General features: G+C 44.1%; 1 protein-coding gene across 1 annotated transcript in view; it reads left to right on the top strand.

Moving 5' to 3' along the window:
* The window catches only part of LOC138952180 (TALPID3 protein-like), a 102873-nt gene extending 86088 nt beyond the window's left edge, over nucleotides 1–16785 (top strand). Inside the window, exons 15-26 of the mRNA XM_070323779.1 lie at nucleotides 1412–1632; nucleotides 2119–2241; nucleotides 3546–3838; nucleotides 4091–4224; nucleotides 6469–6722; nucleotides 7198–7522; nucleotides 8068–8389; nucleotides 9169–9383; nucleotides 12119–12556; nucleotides 12972–13067; nucleotides 13958–14089; nucleotides 14427–16785. Coding sequence (XP_070179880.1) covers nucleotides 1412–1632; nucleotides 2119–2241; nucleotides 3546–3838; nucleotides 4091–4224; nucleotides 6469–6722; nucleotides 7198–7522; nucleotides 8068–8389; nucleotides 9169–9383; nucleotides 12119–12556; nucleotides 12972–13067; nucleotides 13958–14089; nucleotides 14427–14881 — 3008 coding nt within the window. The 3' untranslated portion in view covers nucleotides 14882–16785. The remainder of the gene's footprint in view (nucleotides 1–1411; nucleotides 1633–2118; nucleotides 2242–3545; nucleotides 3839–4090; nucleotides 4225–6468; nucleotides 6723–7197; nucleotides 7523–8067; nucleotides 8390–9168; nucleotides 9384–12118; nucleotides 12557–12971; nucleotides 13068–13957; nucleotides 14090–14426) is intronic.
* The last annotated feature ends 271 nt before the right edge of the window (nucleotides 16786–17056 follow it).

The raw sequence follows: 17056 nt of genomic DNA, 5'->3' as shown, positions 1-17056 counted from the left end.
TCAAGTCTGACAAATACAATAACACAATATACAGTCGGTCTCTTAGGTAAAACTGGGAAAAGCAGCTTCGACATTTGAACACTGCTACTAGAAGATCCTCTAACAATGCATACTGCTTTACAATATGCATTTATGTATAAATCAAGCCATGTTATCACATCCTAACTGTGCGGGGTAAAGCCTGTCAAAGGAAATAGCAGCTGATAGACATTTTCACATATTCACTGGTAATACAGTGGAAACCCCTTTTTAAGACACCCAAAATTTAGGCCCCCCTCCCTTTTAAGACCCTGTTTTCTCAGAAATTGTGTCAATGAATTGTGTCAATGTATTGTGTCAATGTATTGTGTCAATGAATTGTGTCAATGAATTGTGTCAATGAATTGTGTCAATGAATTGTGTCAATGAATTGTGTCAATGAATTGTGTCAATGAATTGTGTCAATGTATTGTGTCAATGAATTGTGTCAATGAATTGTGTCAATGAATTGTGTCAATGAATTCTGTCAATGAATTGTGTCAATGTATTGTGTCAATGAATTGTGTGAATTGTGTCAATGAATTGTGTGAATTGTGTCAATGAATTGTGTGAATTGTGTCAATGAATTGTGTGAATTGTGTCAATGAATTGTGTCAATGAATTGTGTGAATTGTGTCAATGAATTGTGTGAATTGTGTCAATGAATTGTGTGAATTGTGTCAATGAATTGTGTGAATTGTGTCAATTGTGTCAATGAATTGTGTGAATTGTGTCAATGAATTGTGTCAATGTATTGTGTCAATGAATTGTGTCAATGAATTGTGTCAATGAATTGTGTCAATGTATTGTGTCAATGAATTGTGTCAATGAATTGTGTCAATGAATTGTGTCAATGAATTCTGTCAATGAATTGTGTCAATGTATTGTGTCAATGAATTGTGTCAATGAATTGTGTCAATGTATTGTGTCAATGAATTGTGTCAATGAATTGTGTCAATGTATTGTGTCAATGTATTGTGTCAATGAATTGTGTCAATGAATTGTGTCAATGAATTGTGTCAATGAATTGTGTCAATGTATTGTGTCAATGAATTGTGTCAATGAATTGTGTCAATGAATTCTGTCAATGAATTGTGTCAATGTATTGTGTCAATGAATTGTGTCAATGAATTGTGTCAATGTATTGTGTCAATGTATTGTGTCAATGAATTGTGTCAATGAATTGTGTCAATGTATTGTGTCAATGAATTGTGTCAATGAATTGTGTCAATTGTGTCAATGAATTGTGTGAATTGTGTCAATGAATTGTGTGAATTGACACCCATTTTAAGACCTGAGTTGCTGAGAGTTGTGGAGGCCTTGAAAGGGTGTTCCCCTGTATCCTACAAGTTCTTGTTAAAGCAGTTTCACAATCAGTGTGGTTTGTTTGCAGCTCCCGTGCCCGGGCAGTTGATCCCAATGGCGGTGCCCCTGGGCAAGCCTCGCATGGAGCCTGGGCTTTCCGTCGCCCCTGGCAACCAGCCCTACCCCATGTCCGTGCCGCACGCCTCCCCCCGCCTGGTGACTGCGGCTTCCAACGTAGCCATGGTTGCCATGACCGCTGACGATTATGAGGAGAGTGTTCACGACAGAGCTCCGCAGTTAGGGAAACAGGTGTGTATATGTCTGTCTGTGTTTGTGTGTGTGTGTTGTTGTTTTGTTTTGTGTTGTGTTGTGTTGTGTTGTGTTGTGGTGTGGTGTGGTGTGTGTGTGTGTGTGTATGTGTTTTGTCATGGTGACCAATACTGCTGAGGATTATAAGAGTGTTGAGGACAGAGTTAGGCAAATAGGTGTGTGTGTGTGGGGGGGCTGGCATGAGAGCAGAGAGGCCATCATTTATTGTCTACTCACTGAGGTGTACCTGACTATGCCTGAAGCTAGAATTGCCGCTAAATGATGAGCGTTCCAGTAAGTAGTGTGCCTGAAGAAAATAAGGGTTTTAGTAAACCAAAGAAGAGTAACAATCATCTCCTGTCCACTGGTGACTCTGCACAGTTCCAGCAATGTTTTTGTACACCACATTCTCATTCACCCAAGTTTGGTGAGATTTTGCCAGGTGGTCATTGTCATGAACTAACTTTTACCTGTGACTGTGTTCAGGTGTTGCCGGCAGTGGACATCGACAGCCTGTCCCCCTCCTCCTCCCCCCGCGGCAGTGACATCAACATCGGGGACCCCGACACGTCGCGCAACGCCGGCTATCTCCAGACATTCCACTATCAGGTAGGTTGTTCATAGTTGTGTGCAATGAGTCCATGGTGAATGATTTTCATTGAGAGTTAGGTGTTTACTGTAACAAGGCTGTTTCACAAGCCTGAGGAATACATGTAACAAGAATAATTGGGGCTACTTCAAATGTGCACATTTAGACAGCCCCCAAGAAAAAATGCCAGTGTCGGTAAAGTCAAACTGACAGCTGTTTTCATCTGTCTTATTTGTAAGTAAAGCTTTTGGATGGGAAAGATGCACACCAGGAGATTGATTTTTATTGTAAAAGTATTCAAAGGGCATCACTTTCTTCGCTATTTTCTTCTTTAGAATTGTGCATGGACTGTGCCAAAAGTATCTTTTTTAGACTGGCATATGTAGATGACCTTTTGGGTCTGAGTCGGTGCTGATATACCTCTTTTACCTTTTCACTTTGCCAGTCTGTTTCAACAGTGGAGTGGAGTGGAACCCCCCCCCCCCCCCCCTTTTAAGACTTCCTCCTTTTTAAGATTTGTTAAGGTTGTAAAATAAGGGTTCCAAGGTGGTTTCTCCCACTACTTGACAAGGCCAGTCATTGTGTTGACGTATCTCAATGTCTCCCACTACTTGACAAGGCCAGTCATTGTGTTGACGTATCTCAATGTCTCCCACTACTTGACAAGGCCAGTCATTGTTTTGACTTATCTCAATGTCTCCCATTACTTGACAAGGCCAGTCATTGTGTTGACGTATCTCAATGTCTCCCACTACTTGACAAGGCCAGTCATTGTGTTGACCTATCTCAATGTCTCCCACTACTTGACAAGGCCAGTCATTGTGTTGACGTATCTCAATGTCTCCCACTACTTGACAAGGCCAGTCATTGTGTTGACGTATCTCAATGTCTCCCACTACTTGACAAGGCCAGTCATTGTGTTGACCTATCTCAATGTCTCCCACTACTTGACAAGGCCAGTCATTGTGTTGACCTATCTCAATGTCTCCCACTACTTGACAAGGCCAGTCATTGTGTTGACGTATCTCAATGTCTCCCACTACTTGACAAGGCCAGTCATTGTGTTGACGTATCTCAATGTCTCCCACTACTTGACAAGGCCAGTCATTGTTTTGACTTATCTCAATGTCCCCCTGTTTCTGCCTCTACTTGACAAGGCCAGTCATTGTTTTGACTTATCTCAATGTCCCCCTGTTTCTGCCTCTACTTGACAAGGCCAGTCATTGTTTTGACTTATCTCAATGTCTCCCTGTTTCTGCCTCTACTTGACAAGGCCAGTCATTGTTTTGACTTATCTCAATGTCCCCCTGTATCTCCCCTGTAGGACAGCGAAGAAGAAGAAGGAGAGGGTGACAAGACGCTCACAGAATACTCGTCAGACGAAGAGCACCACGGAACAGGCATCGCCCTCCCTGGCTACCACCAGCCCACGCCCGCCAGAGACACTGCCGCCACCGCCAAGATGGCCGCCCCTGACCGGGCTCCCAGGACCGCCCTCCTCCCGGACAGAACCTCACAGCTGAGGGAACAGGGGGAGGTACCCTGGGAGGAGCGGTGTGATGAACTGGCCGAAGATCTGAGGACTAGAGATGTTCTGCAGAACAAGGCCAAGTACTGGTGAGTGTGGGGTGTTTGTATGGATTGTGTGTGGTGGGAGGGGGAGGGGTAATGGGAACAGGGAGAGGGGAGGGAAGGGGGGAGGGGAGGTGTGATGAATGGCTAAGCAGAGTAGGGTTAACCTGGAAATTGGCAGAAGAGACATGCTGAGGAAAGTGTCTGTGTGTTGTTCACAATCAAACGTTGTACTTATTATGTAAAGAAAGACATTGTAACTGTTTGTGAACGATGCAAAACATAATGACACTGCAGGTTGGAGCAGGAACTGATGGCGCGCATGCTGATGAAGATGTACCCCGTGATGTCCGCACAGGCTGACCAACAGCCAGAGGTCGACGATGTCGCTGACCGCAGTGACAGCATTCCTGACGATGAGTCACTCCTAGGTACGTACTCCCCACTCTTCCTCTGTTTGTGTTTTGCTGCCGTATTTTCTGTCAATCACTCTGTTTTGTGTGAACGTTGATTCTCCAGTCTAGTACCAGTGTAATAGTTTTTCTGCTTTTCTGGTGTAGTTGTATTGGATTACATTGTACTATTTTCTCTGTTTTTCAAAGTTCTTTTCCATCCCTAATCTGTGTGTGATACGGGCATGATTTTATAATAATAATAATAATAAATGAGCATTTATATAGCACAACATCATAACTTTACAATTATGCTCTTTGCGCTTGACACATTTAAAATTAAAAACACAGTTATAAAAAATAAAATAAAAAAATATGTCTTTTTCTTGTACAGCTCAACAACAAAATAAGAGTAACACGTGACACTTTCTTGAAGTGTAGTGGGGAAAACAAAACAGAAGAACGATCAACTACATGTATGTGAAAAACTGCATGCTTGCCATCATGGATAGCAGTACAGTGGAACCCTCTTTTAAGACCTCTACAAATAGGGCAAAACCAGGTCTTAACAAGGAAGGAGGCTACAAATAGGGCAAAACCAGGTCTTAACAAGGAAGGAGGCTACAAATAGGGCAAAACCAGGTCTTAACAAGGAAGGAGGCTACAAATAGGGCAAAACCAGGTCTTAACAAGGAAGGAGTCTACAAATAGGGGAAAACTGCAGGTCTTAACAAGGAAGGAGTCTACAAATAGGGCAAAACCAGGTCTTAACAAGGAAGGAGTCTACAAATAGGGGAAAACTGCAGGTCTTAACAAGGAAGGAGTCTACAAATAGGGCAAAACCAGGTCTTAACAAGGAAGGAGTCTACAAATAGGGGAAAACCAGGTCTTAACAAGGAAGGAGGCTACAAATAGGGGAAAACCAGGTCTTAACAAGGAAGGAGTCTACAAATAGGGGAAAACCAGGTCTTAACAAGGAAGGAGGCTACAAATAGGGCAAAACCAGGTCTTAACAAGGAAGGAGGCTACAAATAGGGCAAAACCAGGTCTTAACAAGGAAGGAGGCTACAAATAGGGCAAAACCAGGTCTTAACAAGGAAGGAGGCTACAAATAGGGCAAAACCAGGTCTTAACAAGGAAGGAGGCTACAAATAGGGGAAAACCAGGTCTTAACAAGGAAGGAGTCTACAAATAGGGGAAAACCAGGTCTTAACAAGGAAGGAGGCTACAAATAGGGCAAAACCAGGTCTTAACAAGGAAGGAGGCTACAAATAGGGCAAAACCAGGTCTTAACAAGGAAGGAGGCTACAAATAGGGCAAAACCAGGTCTTAACAAGGAAGGAGGCTACAAATAGGGCAAAACCAGGTCTTAACAAGGAAGGAGGCTACAAATAGGGCAAAACCAGGTCTTAACAAGGAAGGAGTCTACAAATAGGGCAAAACCAGGTCTTAACAAGGAAGGAGGCTACAAATAGGGCAAAACCAGGTCTTAACAAGGAAGGAGGCTACAAATAGGGCAAAACCAGGTCTTAACAAGGAAGGAGGCTACAAATAGGGCAAAACCAGGTCTTAACAAGGAAGGAGTCTACAAATAGGGCAAAACCAGGTCTTAACAAGGAAGGAGGCTACAAATAGGGCAAAACCAGGTCTTAACAAGGAAGGAGGCTACAAATAGGGCAAAACCAGGTCTTAACAAGGAAGGAGGCTACAAATAGGGCAAAACCAGGTCTTAACAAGGAAGGAGGCTACAAATAGGGCAAAACCAGGTCTTAACAAGGAAGGAGGCTACAAATAGGGCAAAACCAGGTCTTAACAAGGAAGGAGGCTACAAATAGGGCAAAACCAGGTCTTAACAAGGAAGGAGTCTACAAATAGGGGAAAACCAGGTCTTAACAAGGAAGGAGGCTACAAATAGGGCAAAACCAGGTCTTAACAAGGAAGGAGGCTACAAATAGGGGAAAACCAGGTCTTAACAAGGAAGGAGTCTACAAATAGGGGAAAACCAGGTCTTAACAAGGAAGGAGTCTACAAATAGGGGAAAACCAGGTCTTAACAAGGAAGGAGTCTTAAAATGGGGTAAATTTACAGAGGTTATGAACAGAAAATCTGAGAAAACAGGGTCTTAAAAAGGGGTTTCCACTGTACAAATTCTCCGACTCGATCAGATCTCAATCTTGTCATTCTGCTTTGTCACTGACCAGTACAAATCATCAGAATAAAAATTACTTTACCCGTCACATCTAAGATCTCAAGCTTACCATGTTCTGCTGTGTGCATGACCAGTGGGCGACACGATCGGTCAGCAAGGACTACAGCTGTTTGTCAATGCCGGCGTGCCGGTCAACAACAACCTGGTCAACGCTCTGGTGCGCGAGGTCATCGCCCAGAAGGTGGGGGGCATGCTGGGAAGGAAGCAAGAGACGGACTCAGCAGACGCAGGAAGCAGGGCAGCACAGAGCGGAGCGAGGGTGGTAGGCGGCGGGCGGATGGGTGTCGGTGCTGATGCTGATGTGGATGAGGAGACGCAGTTTGTCAGGGTGAGTTGTGTGTTGATGATGGGTGTGTGGCATGGGCAGGTTCACTTGAGGAAATCTTTTTGTGGTGTGTGTTCATGGGTTCATGTTACAATGATGCAGTCCTTTGCCCATATATATTTCTCAATGTTCTCTGGAATAAATTCTGGCATGATAAAAATAATAAAAATAGAAATAATGACTGTGTTTTTTTAATTACATTGATACAATTCTGTTGAAATGCAGATGGTTCATGTAAAAGTGAATGATTGTAGACTGGAAGTTTGGTGCACGTTTCATAGATTCTTCTTCTTTTTTGTTCACGGCCTGAAACTCCCGCGTTCACTCATGATTTTACATACATGGGTTTTTACGTGTATGACCGTTTTTACCCCGCCATTCAGGCAGCATAAGCCAATTTGAGGGGATTGATAGATTGATTTAGGGAGGGAAAGAAGTGGACAAGAGACATTCATCTGCTTCATGGTTTGCCCCACAGCCCAGTCACAGGGAGGATCAGCGGGTGCCCACCCCACAGCCCACCCCTCCCTGCACCAGCCCCGTACCCGGCTACCTGTCCCATCATGCCCCAGCCACCCCGCCCCTCACCCCTCCTCCCCCTCCCATCCCTCCCAGGGAAAGGTCGCCCGTCAAGGACGTTTCTTCAGCAAGTTCGGCAGCGGCTGCTGCGATGGTTTCCGCGGCGACCTCCATAACGCCGCAGTTAGAGACTGTGCCACAGGCAGCGCCCGCCCTTGTGTACGAGTCAGAGACAGAGGTGTCCGCCTCGCTGGATATTTCTCAGGAGCTCAGAGTTCTGGATGGTGAGGCCTCTTGTGGATTCAGTTTATGTGTTTGTCAGGGGAGGGGCGGGTAGAGAGAGTGTGTGTGTATATGTATGTGTTCGTGAGGGGAACATTTCACTGTGTTTGAAGGAGGTGTTTGTGTGCATATGCTTTTGCATATGTTTTTGTGTGAGTGAGTGAGAGAGAGAGAGATAGTGATAGTGAGTATGTGTTTGTGTGAGAGATACGAGAGGGTGTTTGTGTGCATATGCTTTTGCATATGTTTTTGTGTGAGTGAGTGAGAGAGAGAGAGATAGTGATAGTGAGTATGTGTTTGTGTGAGAGATACGAGAGAGGGGTGTGTCTGTGAGTACACATGCTGTGATATGCATGGTTTTAAACAAATCTTCAGTCAGTTCTCGTGATTTATTGCCAAAGAATGTGCTGTTTGCAGCGATGTGATTTGTCCCAGTTTAAATTTTGGACTTTTCAGTCAAACTTTCACAGTCTTGACAGTTGTTTATGTTTTTGTGTGTGTTATTGTTCTTTAATTTTTTAACCTCATCCCCCATTTTTTTCCACAGGCAAGGTAAAACCTGCAGAATCTTTTGCACCCTATGCCAGCCAGTCCCAGCATGACGTAGTCACCCCCAGCTCCACCCCTCCCCCTGTGGCATCTCCCCCTCCCACCTCCACCCAGCAACACCGCACCACCACCCCACCACCCTCACCCCCACCCCCAGCAAAGACAGCCCCTCCAGGGCAGGAGGAGTTGGTGGTGGCGAGGGAGAGAGTGGGGCAGGCCAAGAGTCCACAGCCGTGGGGCAACCCCGACTCCCCCGGCCCTCAACTCAACCCCACCTTTGAGGAAGCTGCAGACACACGCCACCCTCAGCCCAGACCGCTGTGAGTGTGGAGAGGGGAGAGGTTTTAGTGGTGTGTTTTGTGGAGAGGGGAGAGGTTTTAGTGGTGTGTTTTGTGGGCTTTACAATCCCAGATGATGGGCACTCTTCAGACGTTAGAGTATACAGCGGAACCCCCCTATCATGGCCTATGTCAAGACAAAGTCTGAGAAAATCAGGTCTTAAAATGGGGGGGTCTTAAAAGGGGGGTTCCACTGTATTGGGCTTAAGAGTTTGAAAAGGTGTTTCAGAGGAACTTCAAATTCTACCGAGACATTGATGTATGTTCTTGACTGCAGCAAATGACTGATTCATGATTTGGTTGTCACTCTAAGTAGACAAATGTGTGCTTGTGATCTTTGATCTTGGCCAAACTCACAACTGCATGATGCAGACAGATGTTTAGGCTTCAGAGCACTCTGCAGAGACTGGATGCTGAACTATCACAGCATCAATATGTCTGACAGCCAAGTAAGACTGCAGGGCTCCCCAAGGTGTGCGTCCCTGCGTCCTATATAGAAGCCGAAAACACATACTAGAAAATGTATGGAGGAGTCCCAAGACGCACTAAAACTGATAAGAGCGAGTCCCGGGATGCACTTCATATTCGTTCTCATGCGTACTACCTGTATTGTTTAAGAAAAATGCTCTACCAGATATGTACTGATGCAGTGTAGGGAGGTACTCATGTGAACATAAAGATTTAGTAAAGCGCTCAGAGTTTCAAAAGAAGGTGTTTCCTCACAACAGCACCAGGCTTACTCTCTGTGTTGTTCCCTGCAGCATGATGTCGGTGGAGGTGGGCACAGAGACAGTGAAGGAGCAGCCACGTTCCCCCAGCCCACAGCGCCGTCGCAGTGCCAGCCTCGACCAATCAGAGCTGGACAGTCTGTCGTCCCCGTCAGACGCCACGGACACCTTCAACGACAACATCTCTGAGGGCCAGTGGCTGGTCAGTCGCAGCGAGGGACAGGTGGCCGGTCTGCCTCTGGACAATGGTATGCTGTTACTGACCCATCTTGTTTCTGTTATCGCAGTTTGTCACCAGAAGGAATTCTGCATGACTAGACTTGTTGATCTTTGGTGAGAATAATATCACACAGCAAGCAAATAAAAATGTGGTTGAAATGAGCATTTTAAAATAGTGGTATTAGTCTTATTGATAACCAATGAAAACTCTCGACAGAAGAGTCATCTTGAGATACACAGCTGAAAATAAGGTAAATAGTGGTGTTATAACGAATCTGGAGCAGGTTGGAGTCAACGTGGCCTGTGAATCAAGGTTCTCTGAATACCAAGATTGCCTAGGCTAAAAGGGCAGACAACAGTCTGTAAACGCACCATTAAACACAGAAGTTTAACCACCAGGCACCTAGAGTTTTAATGAAATGATACCGATACATGCACAGCATGGCGGTGACCTTACGAGTATTTTTCCTTTGCTGATACATGTATGAAGAAGTCACACAGAGATTTTTTTTTTTCTCTTTGTCAATTATTCGGGAGACTTACAAGAGAAGTGACAGAATATTTGCATGATGCCATTATTGGCATTCCTGACTTTTTCTTGAGCTTTGCTTTTGACACAAGAGAGTTTGCTTTCGATTGAAGGTTCAAGAAGAAACGTCTCGGTTAGTTCAATCAATGTTGTATCTCTGTAGCAGTTTTCCTATTGTGGGGATTGTATGTTTGTTTACCCGGCGGAAAACCGTGAGAGTTGTAGATAAGAAACAAAATGTACGTCTTTTGTTTAGCTCTGCAGATTTATTGTCTAGTGCGTGCACTTACTATTTACTCTTTTCCGTGTCTAATTTTGCCTCGCGTTGTGTTCGTTCTCCTAGTGCATGCACTTCTAATCTGTCTGTCGCCTAATTTATCCTCTCTCACCTAAAATTACCGGGTTAGCTTATCTTCCTAAAAGGCTATGATTGCGAGAAGAAATGACGACCTACGTGACAATGAAAACCATCCAGACGAATAACAGAGTCATTTTCATGGGATCACTTTTCTATAAAATAGTTTATTAGACTTATTTATTATCTAGAAAAGTGTACAAATGTATCAATACAACAAGCGCAATTTACGCAATATTATAAATTCACATACAAAATCAGTACAAAATCCCGGGTCGCCTTTACATGGCAAACATCAAAAATGCGCAAGTTATCTTAAGAAAAACAATGAAGCCACCTAATCTCCCCTCCCCAGCTAATCCTATCATAAGTCGAGACTCCGCATATCGAGCTACATACATTTTTATCCCCTACAGGATCTTTTGTCCACTGACTGACTAACTAGGAATTTCTCTCCAACCTATTTACTTTATTGGATCTCTATATGGAAGAAACAGTTCTTCCCTATTGGGCTAAATTTAAGGATGGTCTAATACCTCAGAACTTGCTATATTAACTTTAGTGAGAACGGGACAGACGAATCTCCCTATTCGTCACCAAAGTGTATTGTCCCTAACCTAATTCCAGTTTCCCCCTTTTGAAAGTACCATGCGCAAAACAGGCGGGACACCAAAAATGAGGAGCTTACCTGAGTTTGCGCAGGTCGCCTAATGTTTAATTTTCCCACCTATCTAGCTAGTTTAGGACCGTTCAATCAAACGCACTCCGACGTTCTAACAGTCCGGTTGTTTACTTCTGACTATCTACGAAATTCTCTCCTATGTATCTTTTGAACCTTTACTGGTGTTTGAGGTAAACAAGCCAGTAGCATGCGCGGTTATCCTTTGAAGCTGACTATTCCTATGCTGTCCTGACTTTATGAAAAAGTAGTAAGAATCTCTAAGTTCTTTTACTTTTACTCTGCGTTTTCCCTATGCTATCCCTTTGAAAGAATGCGAAGTCTCCTTTTTCTTGTCCCTATTCTAAATCTTGATCTAGTCTACCTTGCCTTTACTCTCTCCCTATTCTAATCCCTAACCTAGCGCCCTCAGTCTATGTCCTTATTCTAACCCATTCTATTCTGTTCTAAAGCCTGTCCTAATGCATGTAGGAACTTCATTTTACACTGTCTTTTATACCAATCTGCATGGCAACGTAAACAAACACACAGAACCAGAGGCAGATTGGCTGACCGAAAAAGAACATTAACCGCACTACTCTTTCAAAACATTACGCGGACAATGTAGTCCGTCCTTTTTCCTTTATCTTTACACTTGCTGATCACAACAAGCGCTCTTTTAATGACTGTTCGCAATATTTAAGCAACCTACAACACTATCTTCATCAAAGAAACCTTGTCTCTCCTCTCTTTTACGATTCCTATCCTGTCTGGTCCAACGATGACTTCGTCCGGCGATCGTTGTTTCCAACACTACGAACAACTTGATCATCATACTCCTGTTTCGTTATTAACCAAAACAACATCTTGTGGTCGCTAAACTACGTCCATCAAATAACTTTCATCCAATCTCTCATTTGTCCAGTTTTATCAATGTTTATTAACCTGTATGCCTGTAAATCATGTCCACGCCACACAAATGGCCGCCAACACGGAACTGACAAGGGAATTACCTCCCTTGCGTCGTCTACTTTTGGTTTCGATACCAATTATTCTTAAGCTTCTTTTGAAAGCTGAGGCCAGCGATAGCGTGACAGATTGACTCTGTACGCCATGACTGTCCTGAACCTTCAATATCTAATCCTATAACATTAAACTTTTTACAAATAGGGCTCTCCCGCCACATCTCATTAAAAAAACCATCACACCCACTCTGTTACAGAGCTGCATCGCAGGGCAGCCGCCGCCGCACGTAAGATTGACACCAGCACAGCCAGCACGCTGCGTGACACAGACGACCTTGACCTCGATGACACAGATGCGTCACGCAGCGAGGGCGAGTTCCTGCACAAGGGGGACGTCCTGAACCCCGAGACTGACCCTGTGCTGGCTCTTCTCATGCAGGGGATGCACCACCAGCCCGGTGGCTTCCGCCAGTACGACCTCCCCCCAACCAGGGTGCACCAGGTCCTCAACGGTAACAGTACTGACCGCAGCGTGGGGGAGGTCGGCAGGAACGGTCAGGGCCAGGGTCATGGTTACGGGGCTGTGCGACGGAGCATGGGAGACATGAGTGAAGGTCAGGTGATTGCCGGCCACAGTGCCGTTACCGTGGTGGCGCCCAAGATTGCCTCTCCTCCCACTACGCAGGACTTTGCACGTGAGTTGTTTGAATATTATTTCTTTGGACAGTTATTTTGTCTCTTGCATTGGTTGGATGCCTTGCATACAAGACGAAAACATCATTTATATTGCATTAATGCTATAGTCATTGTTGTGGTGGCGATGCATTTGTGATTCATTACGTTCAGTGTGTTTTTCAGAAAGCATCTTGTGCTGACTTTGCATTGCAGAAAGGACTTTTGAAATCAGACATTGGTTGTCGTCTGGCTGCAGTCCTGCATAAAGTCATGGCCCAGGGCTTCCTAAAAACGAAAATTACGATGGCATTTTTGTAGTTTTTAAACTGCTGGTACATGCATTCCCGAAGGCACTGAAAACAAATCAGTAGTTCCAAATCAAGTCTGAATTCCATATAAAGAACATCCAGCTTCTCAACATTGTTATGCCCACAGGATCAAGTCGCAGAGGTCAAGGGGAGGGCAGAACAAGGTCGGCCAGTCCCGTCACTCGTCGCACACCAAACGCTCCACGCAGCAGGACGCCACCTGGTGAGGAGATGTTGCATTTCTAAAGAGAATGAAACTGTGTGGACTTTGTTGAAAAGTACATTATAGAATGAATCAGTCCTTCCCAGGACAGCTTGTAATTGCTGATGTGGCATTGATGTCAAAACCGCAACATGGTGGCCTAGTGGTAAGGCGTCCGCCCAGTGAGCGGGAGGTCGTGGGTTCGAACCCCGGCTGGGTCATACCTAAGATTTTAAAATTGGCAATCTAGTGGCTGCTCCGCCTGGCGTCTGGCATTATGGGGTTAGTGCTAGGACTGGTTGAACCGGTGTCAGAATAATGTGACTGGGTGAGACATGAAGCCTGTGCTGCGACTTCTGTCTTGTGTGTGGCGCACGCTAAATGTCAAAGCAGCACCGCCCTGATATCACCCTTCGTGGTGGACTGGGCGTTAAGCAAACAAACAAACAAACAATTTATGTCAAAGTAGTCACCAGAGATGAAAGAAATTTATTTTCAGTACACAAAGTTTTGTGGAGAGTCTCTTGCTAGAAGACAATATGGAAGCACAGGGCAACAAAAAAAGGTCTCCAATGTCAAGTCATTGCTGTTTTTGACTCACCTGAGTAATTGGTGAGTATTAGGATTCATATGTGTGGCCTTCTGTCCTTGGACAAAAAAACTTAACATTGAGGTTATCTCCGATATTTTTCAATCAAGACCTCTGAAACTTTGCACACTTATAGGGTTTGATGATCTCTGTTTGGTTGACCCCCATTGTCAAATGTTGGGGTCACAGCGGGGTCATGTTCGTTTCATAAAAACTTAACGTTGAGGTTATCTCGGATGTTTTTGAAGCTAGAGCTTTGAATCCTTGCACCTTTTTAGGGTTTGATGATCTCCCGACTTGACCTAAGTTGTGTGTTTCCCAGCGCCACGTAGGGGGCAGCAGCAGTACCAGCCGGTCAGGTCGGACGTGCCGCCCTCACAGAGCCGCCGGACCCTCAAGTCAGCTCTGGTCAGATCCAGCCAGGACTCCAGGCACTCACGCGACAGTGAGCCAGGTATGTTTCTCTTTGTCTTGGTCTGACTTACATGAGTAGCAACGATAGTAGCAGCGAATCGTTGTTTGTTTCTTTTTCACCCTTCTCTTGTCAGCTCCACTTAAATCCAGGAAGATGAAAGGCAGATCTGTTGTGAACAAATACATTTATCTTCTTGTTGTGTTGATGATGACTGAAAAACCTAACACACGATTTTCTTCTGAATGTGTGTGTGTGTGTATGACCTTATTTGTGTGTGTGTTTCATTGTGTGTGTGTGTGACCTTGTGTGTGTGATTTACTCTTTTTGCCCAATATTCATTATGTTATAATGTACAAGTGTTGTTTTGTATTGACAGATTCTGAGAGACGGGGCCCGCAAACAGAGTACGGGACTCGAACCCTGACGCCAGACCAGCTGAACACCGAGGCGTTGCTGCAGTCAGGGACCTACATGACGCGCAGCATGAACAGCACCGGTCGTCATGGATCCACCAAGAAGTCTGTAGAGTTTGACCTCTCTGGGACGTACGAGTCTCGCCGGGAATCGTACAGAGGGTCGGAGGACGGGTTCAGTTCCACGGGGGGGACGTCGGACCGCTTGTCCGGCTCTGGCCGCTCGCTGGGACTCAGGTACTCCCTGGACGATTCCACGTCGCAGAGGGAGGGGGTGTCGTCACACAGGGAGGGGGTGTCGTCTCACAGGGAGGGAGTGTCGTCTCACCTGAAGATGTCCGTCACCATCCCCACCACTGAGGGTGGCTCTGAGAGTGACGTGTCCGAGATAGACCTTTCTGACAACACTGGGTACTGAGATAGACCTTTCTGACAACACTGGGTACCGAGATAGATCTTTCTGACAACACTGGGTACTGAGATAGATCTTTCTGACAACACTGGGTACTGAGATAGACCTTTCTGACAACACTGGGTACTGAGATAGACCTTTCTGACAACACTGGGTACTGAGATAGACCTTTCTGACAACACTGGGTACCGAGATAGATCTTTCTGACAACACTGGGTACCGAGATAGATCTTTCTGACAACACTGGGTACCGAGATAGATCTTTCTGACAACACTGGGTACTGACATGTTGTACAATGATAAGTTATAGTAATGCTTAAATAACTCCAAGAGAACACATTTCATTATTGACGAAGCTCATTACAGATTGTAACGTTGAGCTGTGAACTGCATGACAAATGAAATGAGGCAGATGAACGTGTCTGTTCTGTTGGTTTTGAGGCAGATGAACGTGTCTGTTCTGTTGGTTTTGAGGCAGATGAACGTGTCTGTTCTGTTGGTTTTGAGGCAGATGAACGTGTCTGTTCTGTTGGTTTTGAGGCAGATGAACGTGTCTGTTCTGTTGGTTTTGAGGCAGATGAACGTGTCTGTTCTGTTGGTTTTGAGGCAGATGAACGTGTCTGGTCTGTTGGTTTTTGCTCAAATAATGTGAGCAGTGTTAGTTATGACAAACAACTCACCTTGTATAAGGTAGTTAAGTCAAGTTATACAGGATGTAAGTTTCAATTGAAATACTGTATTAGTTGTTGTTTTTTCTTCAATGTACGTGTTCATCCATGTGAGCTTGGACAGATATATCTTGCCTGTCATAAACTGATGTTTTTATCCAGTTTCATTTTGAGTTGATCAGTTTCATTCCATGAAGAATTCTTGTGTGAGAGTAGCACAAGTGTACCACAGTGTCTGTGATAATGTCGTAGATCTGAGTGTGTGCAACAGTTTATATGAGCTCAATCTCAACATGTTAGGCAAGCACTGTTTGCCTTAAATATTTTGTATATTTGACCGATATATTAAACGGATTTTGTTTTGGAAAAGGAGAAAATTTGGAAGAAGCTTGGCACATATGCAGTTGATAATTGTGGAAGTTGTGGATCTGTCTTTACGGACTCTCAAACTCTTTCTAGAGATTTTGTCCTTTTATGTTTGTAAGTTTCACCTTACTTTTATATTATGTGTAGCTAGCTGCGTGTCTGAAATTGGTGACTACCTTAACAATCTTCTTCTTCTTTGATGGGCTGAGACTCCCACGGTACACTCGTAAGGATCAATTATATAGGCAATGCAGAAAATATTATGATAAATCAAGTACAGTTTTGTGCATATTACGTACATCTGTATATATACCAGTAGAAAAAAATTGCAACTTGTTTTGTAGCACACACCACCTTGTATCATCAGCTTCTGTCGTTTGATTTTTGATTGAAGAAATAATTTCGTGTTTGTGTTTGTGTCTTATTTTTGGATCGAGTTCCTCTTGTTTTTCATGTTACTTGAGTTTTTTGGTCAGCTGTGTTTGTCTTGATTCTTCAGACGTCACAATCAGATTAGCATTGACCAAGAACTTGTGTTTCATCTCAAAATTAACCTCTTGTTGAAAATGTCATTAAATTGGTATTCCAAAATGTTAATCACAATTTCTAAATTCAGAAGAAGTGAAAGTCCAGAAACATCACGTGTCCAGATGAGTCTCTGGTCATTGCAGAAATAAAAAAACCAGATAAGATTGCTAACATTCCAGTACCTTAGCATTCTTTATTTTTGGGGGGAACACTGCCTGCCACCTGATCTTTGCCAGGCTTTTCCTCTTTACTGAGAGGTTTCAATTAGTGTAGCGACATTCCGTCCATGCCATTATTGGAAATGTAAACCAGCGTTTTCAACTTGTAATAAAGTCATTTTACTGTGAAGCGTGTTTGATTGCTTTGTTTTCCACGGGCAGATCACTACTTCTTTTCTATGCGATATGCTATTGCATTTCTATCACACACACACATAACACAAACACACACTGAAATGTTCTGAGACGTTTTTATTGAATCAGAAAAAGGCACATAATAATCATGGAATTGTATATTCGTGCGTGTTTCAGATACTTCTTTGTCAAATCATTTATTTGAGCAGTCCTCCTAGCAGTAACTTGTGTCAAATCATTTATTTGAGCAGTCCTCCTAGCAGTAA

The sequence above is a fragment of the Littorina saxatilis genome, linkage group LG17 (genome assembly GCF_037325665.1).
Source record: "Littorina saxatilis isolate snail1 linkage group LG17, US_GU_Lsax_2.0, whole genome shotgun sequence".
NCBI classification, from domain to species: Eukaryota; Metazoa; Mollusca; class Gastropoda; order Littorinimorpha; family Littorinidae; genus Littorina; species Littorina saxatilis.
Note: the sequence above shows the minus strand (reverse complement) of the source record. Positions and strands in the feature narration are given on the sequence as shown.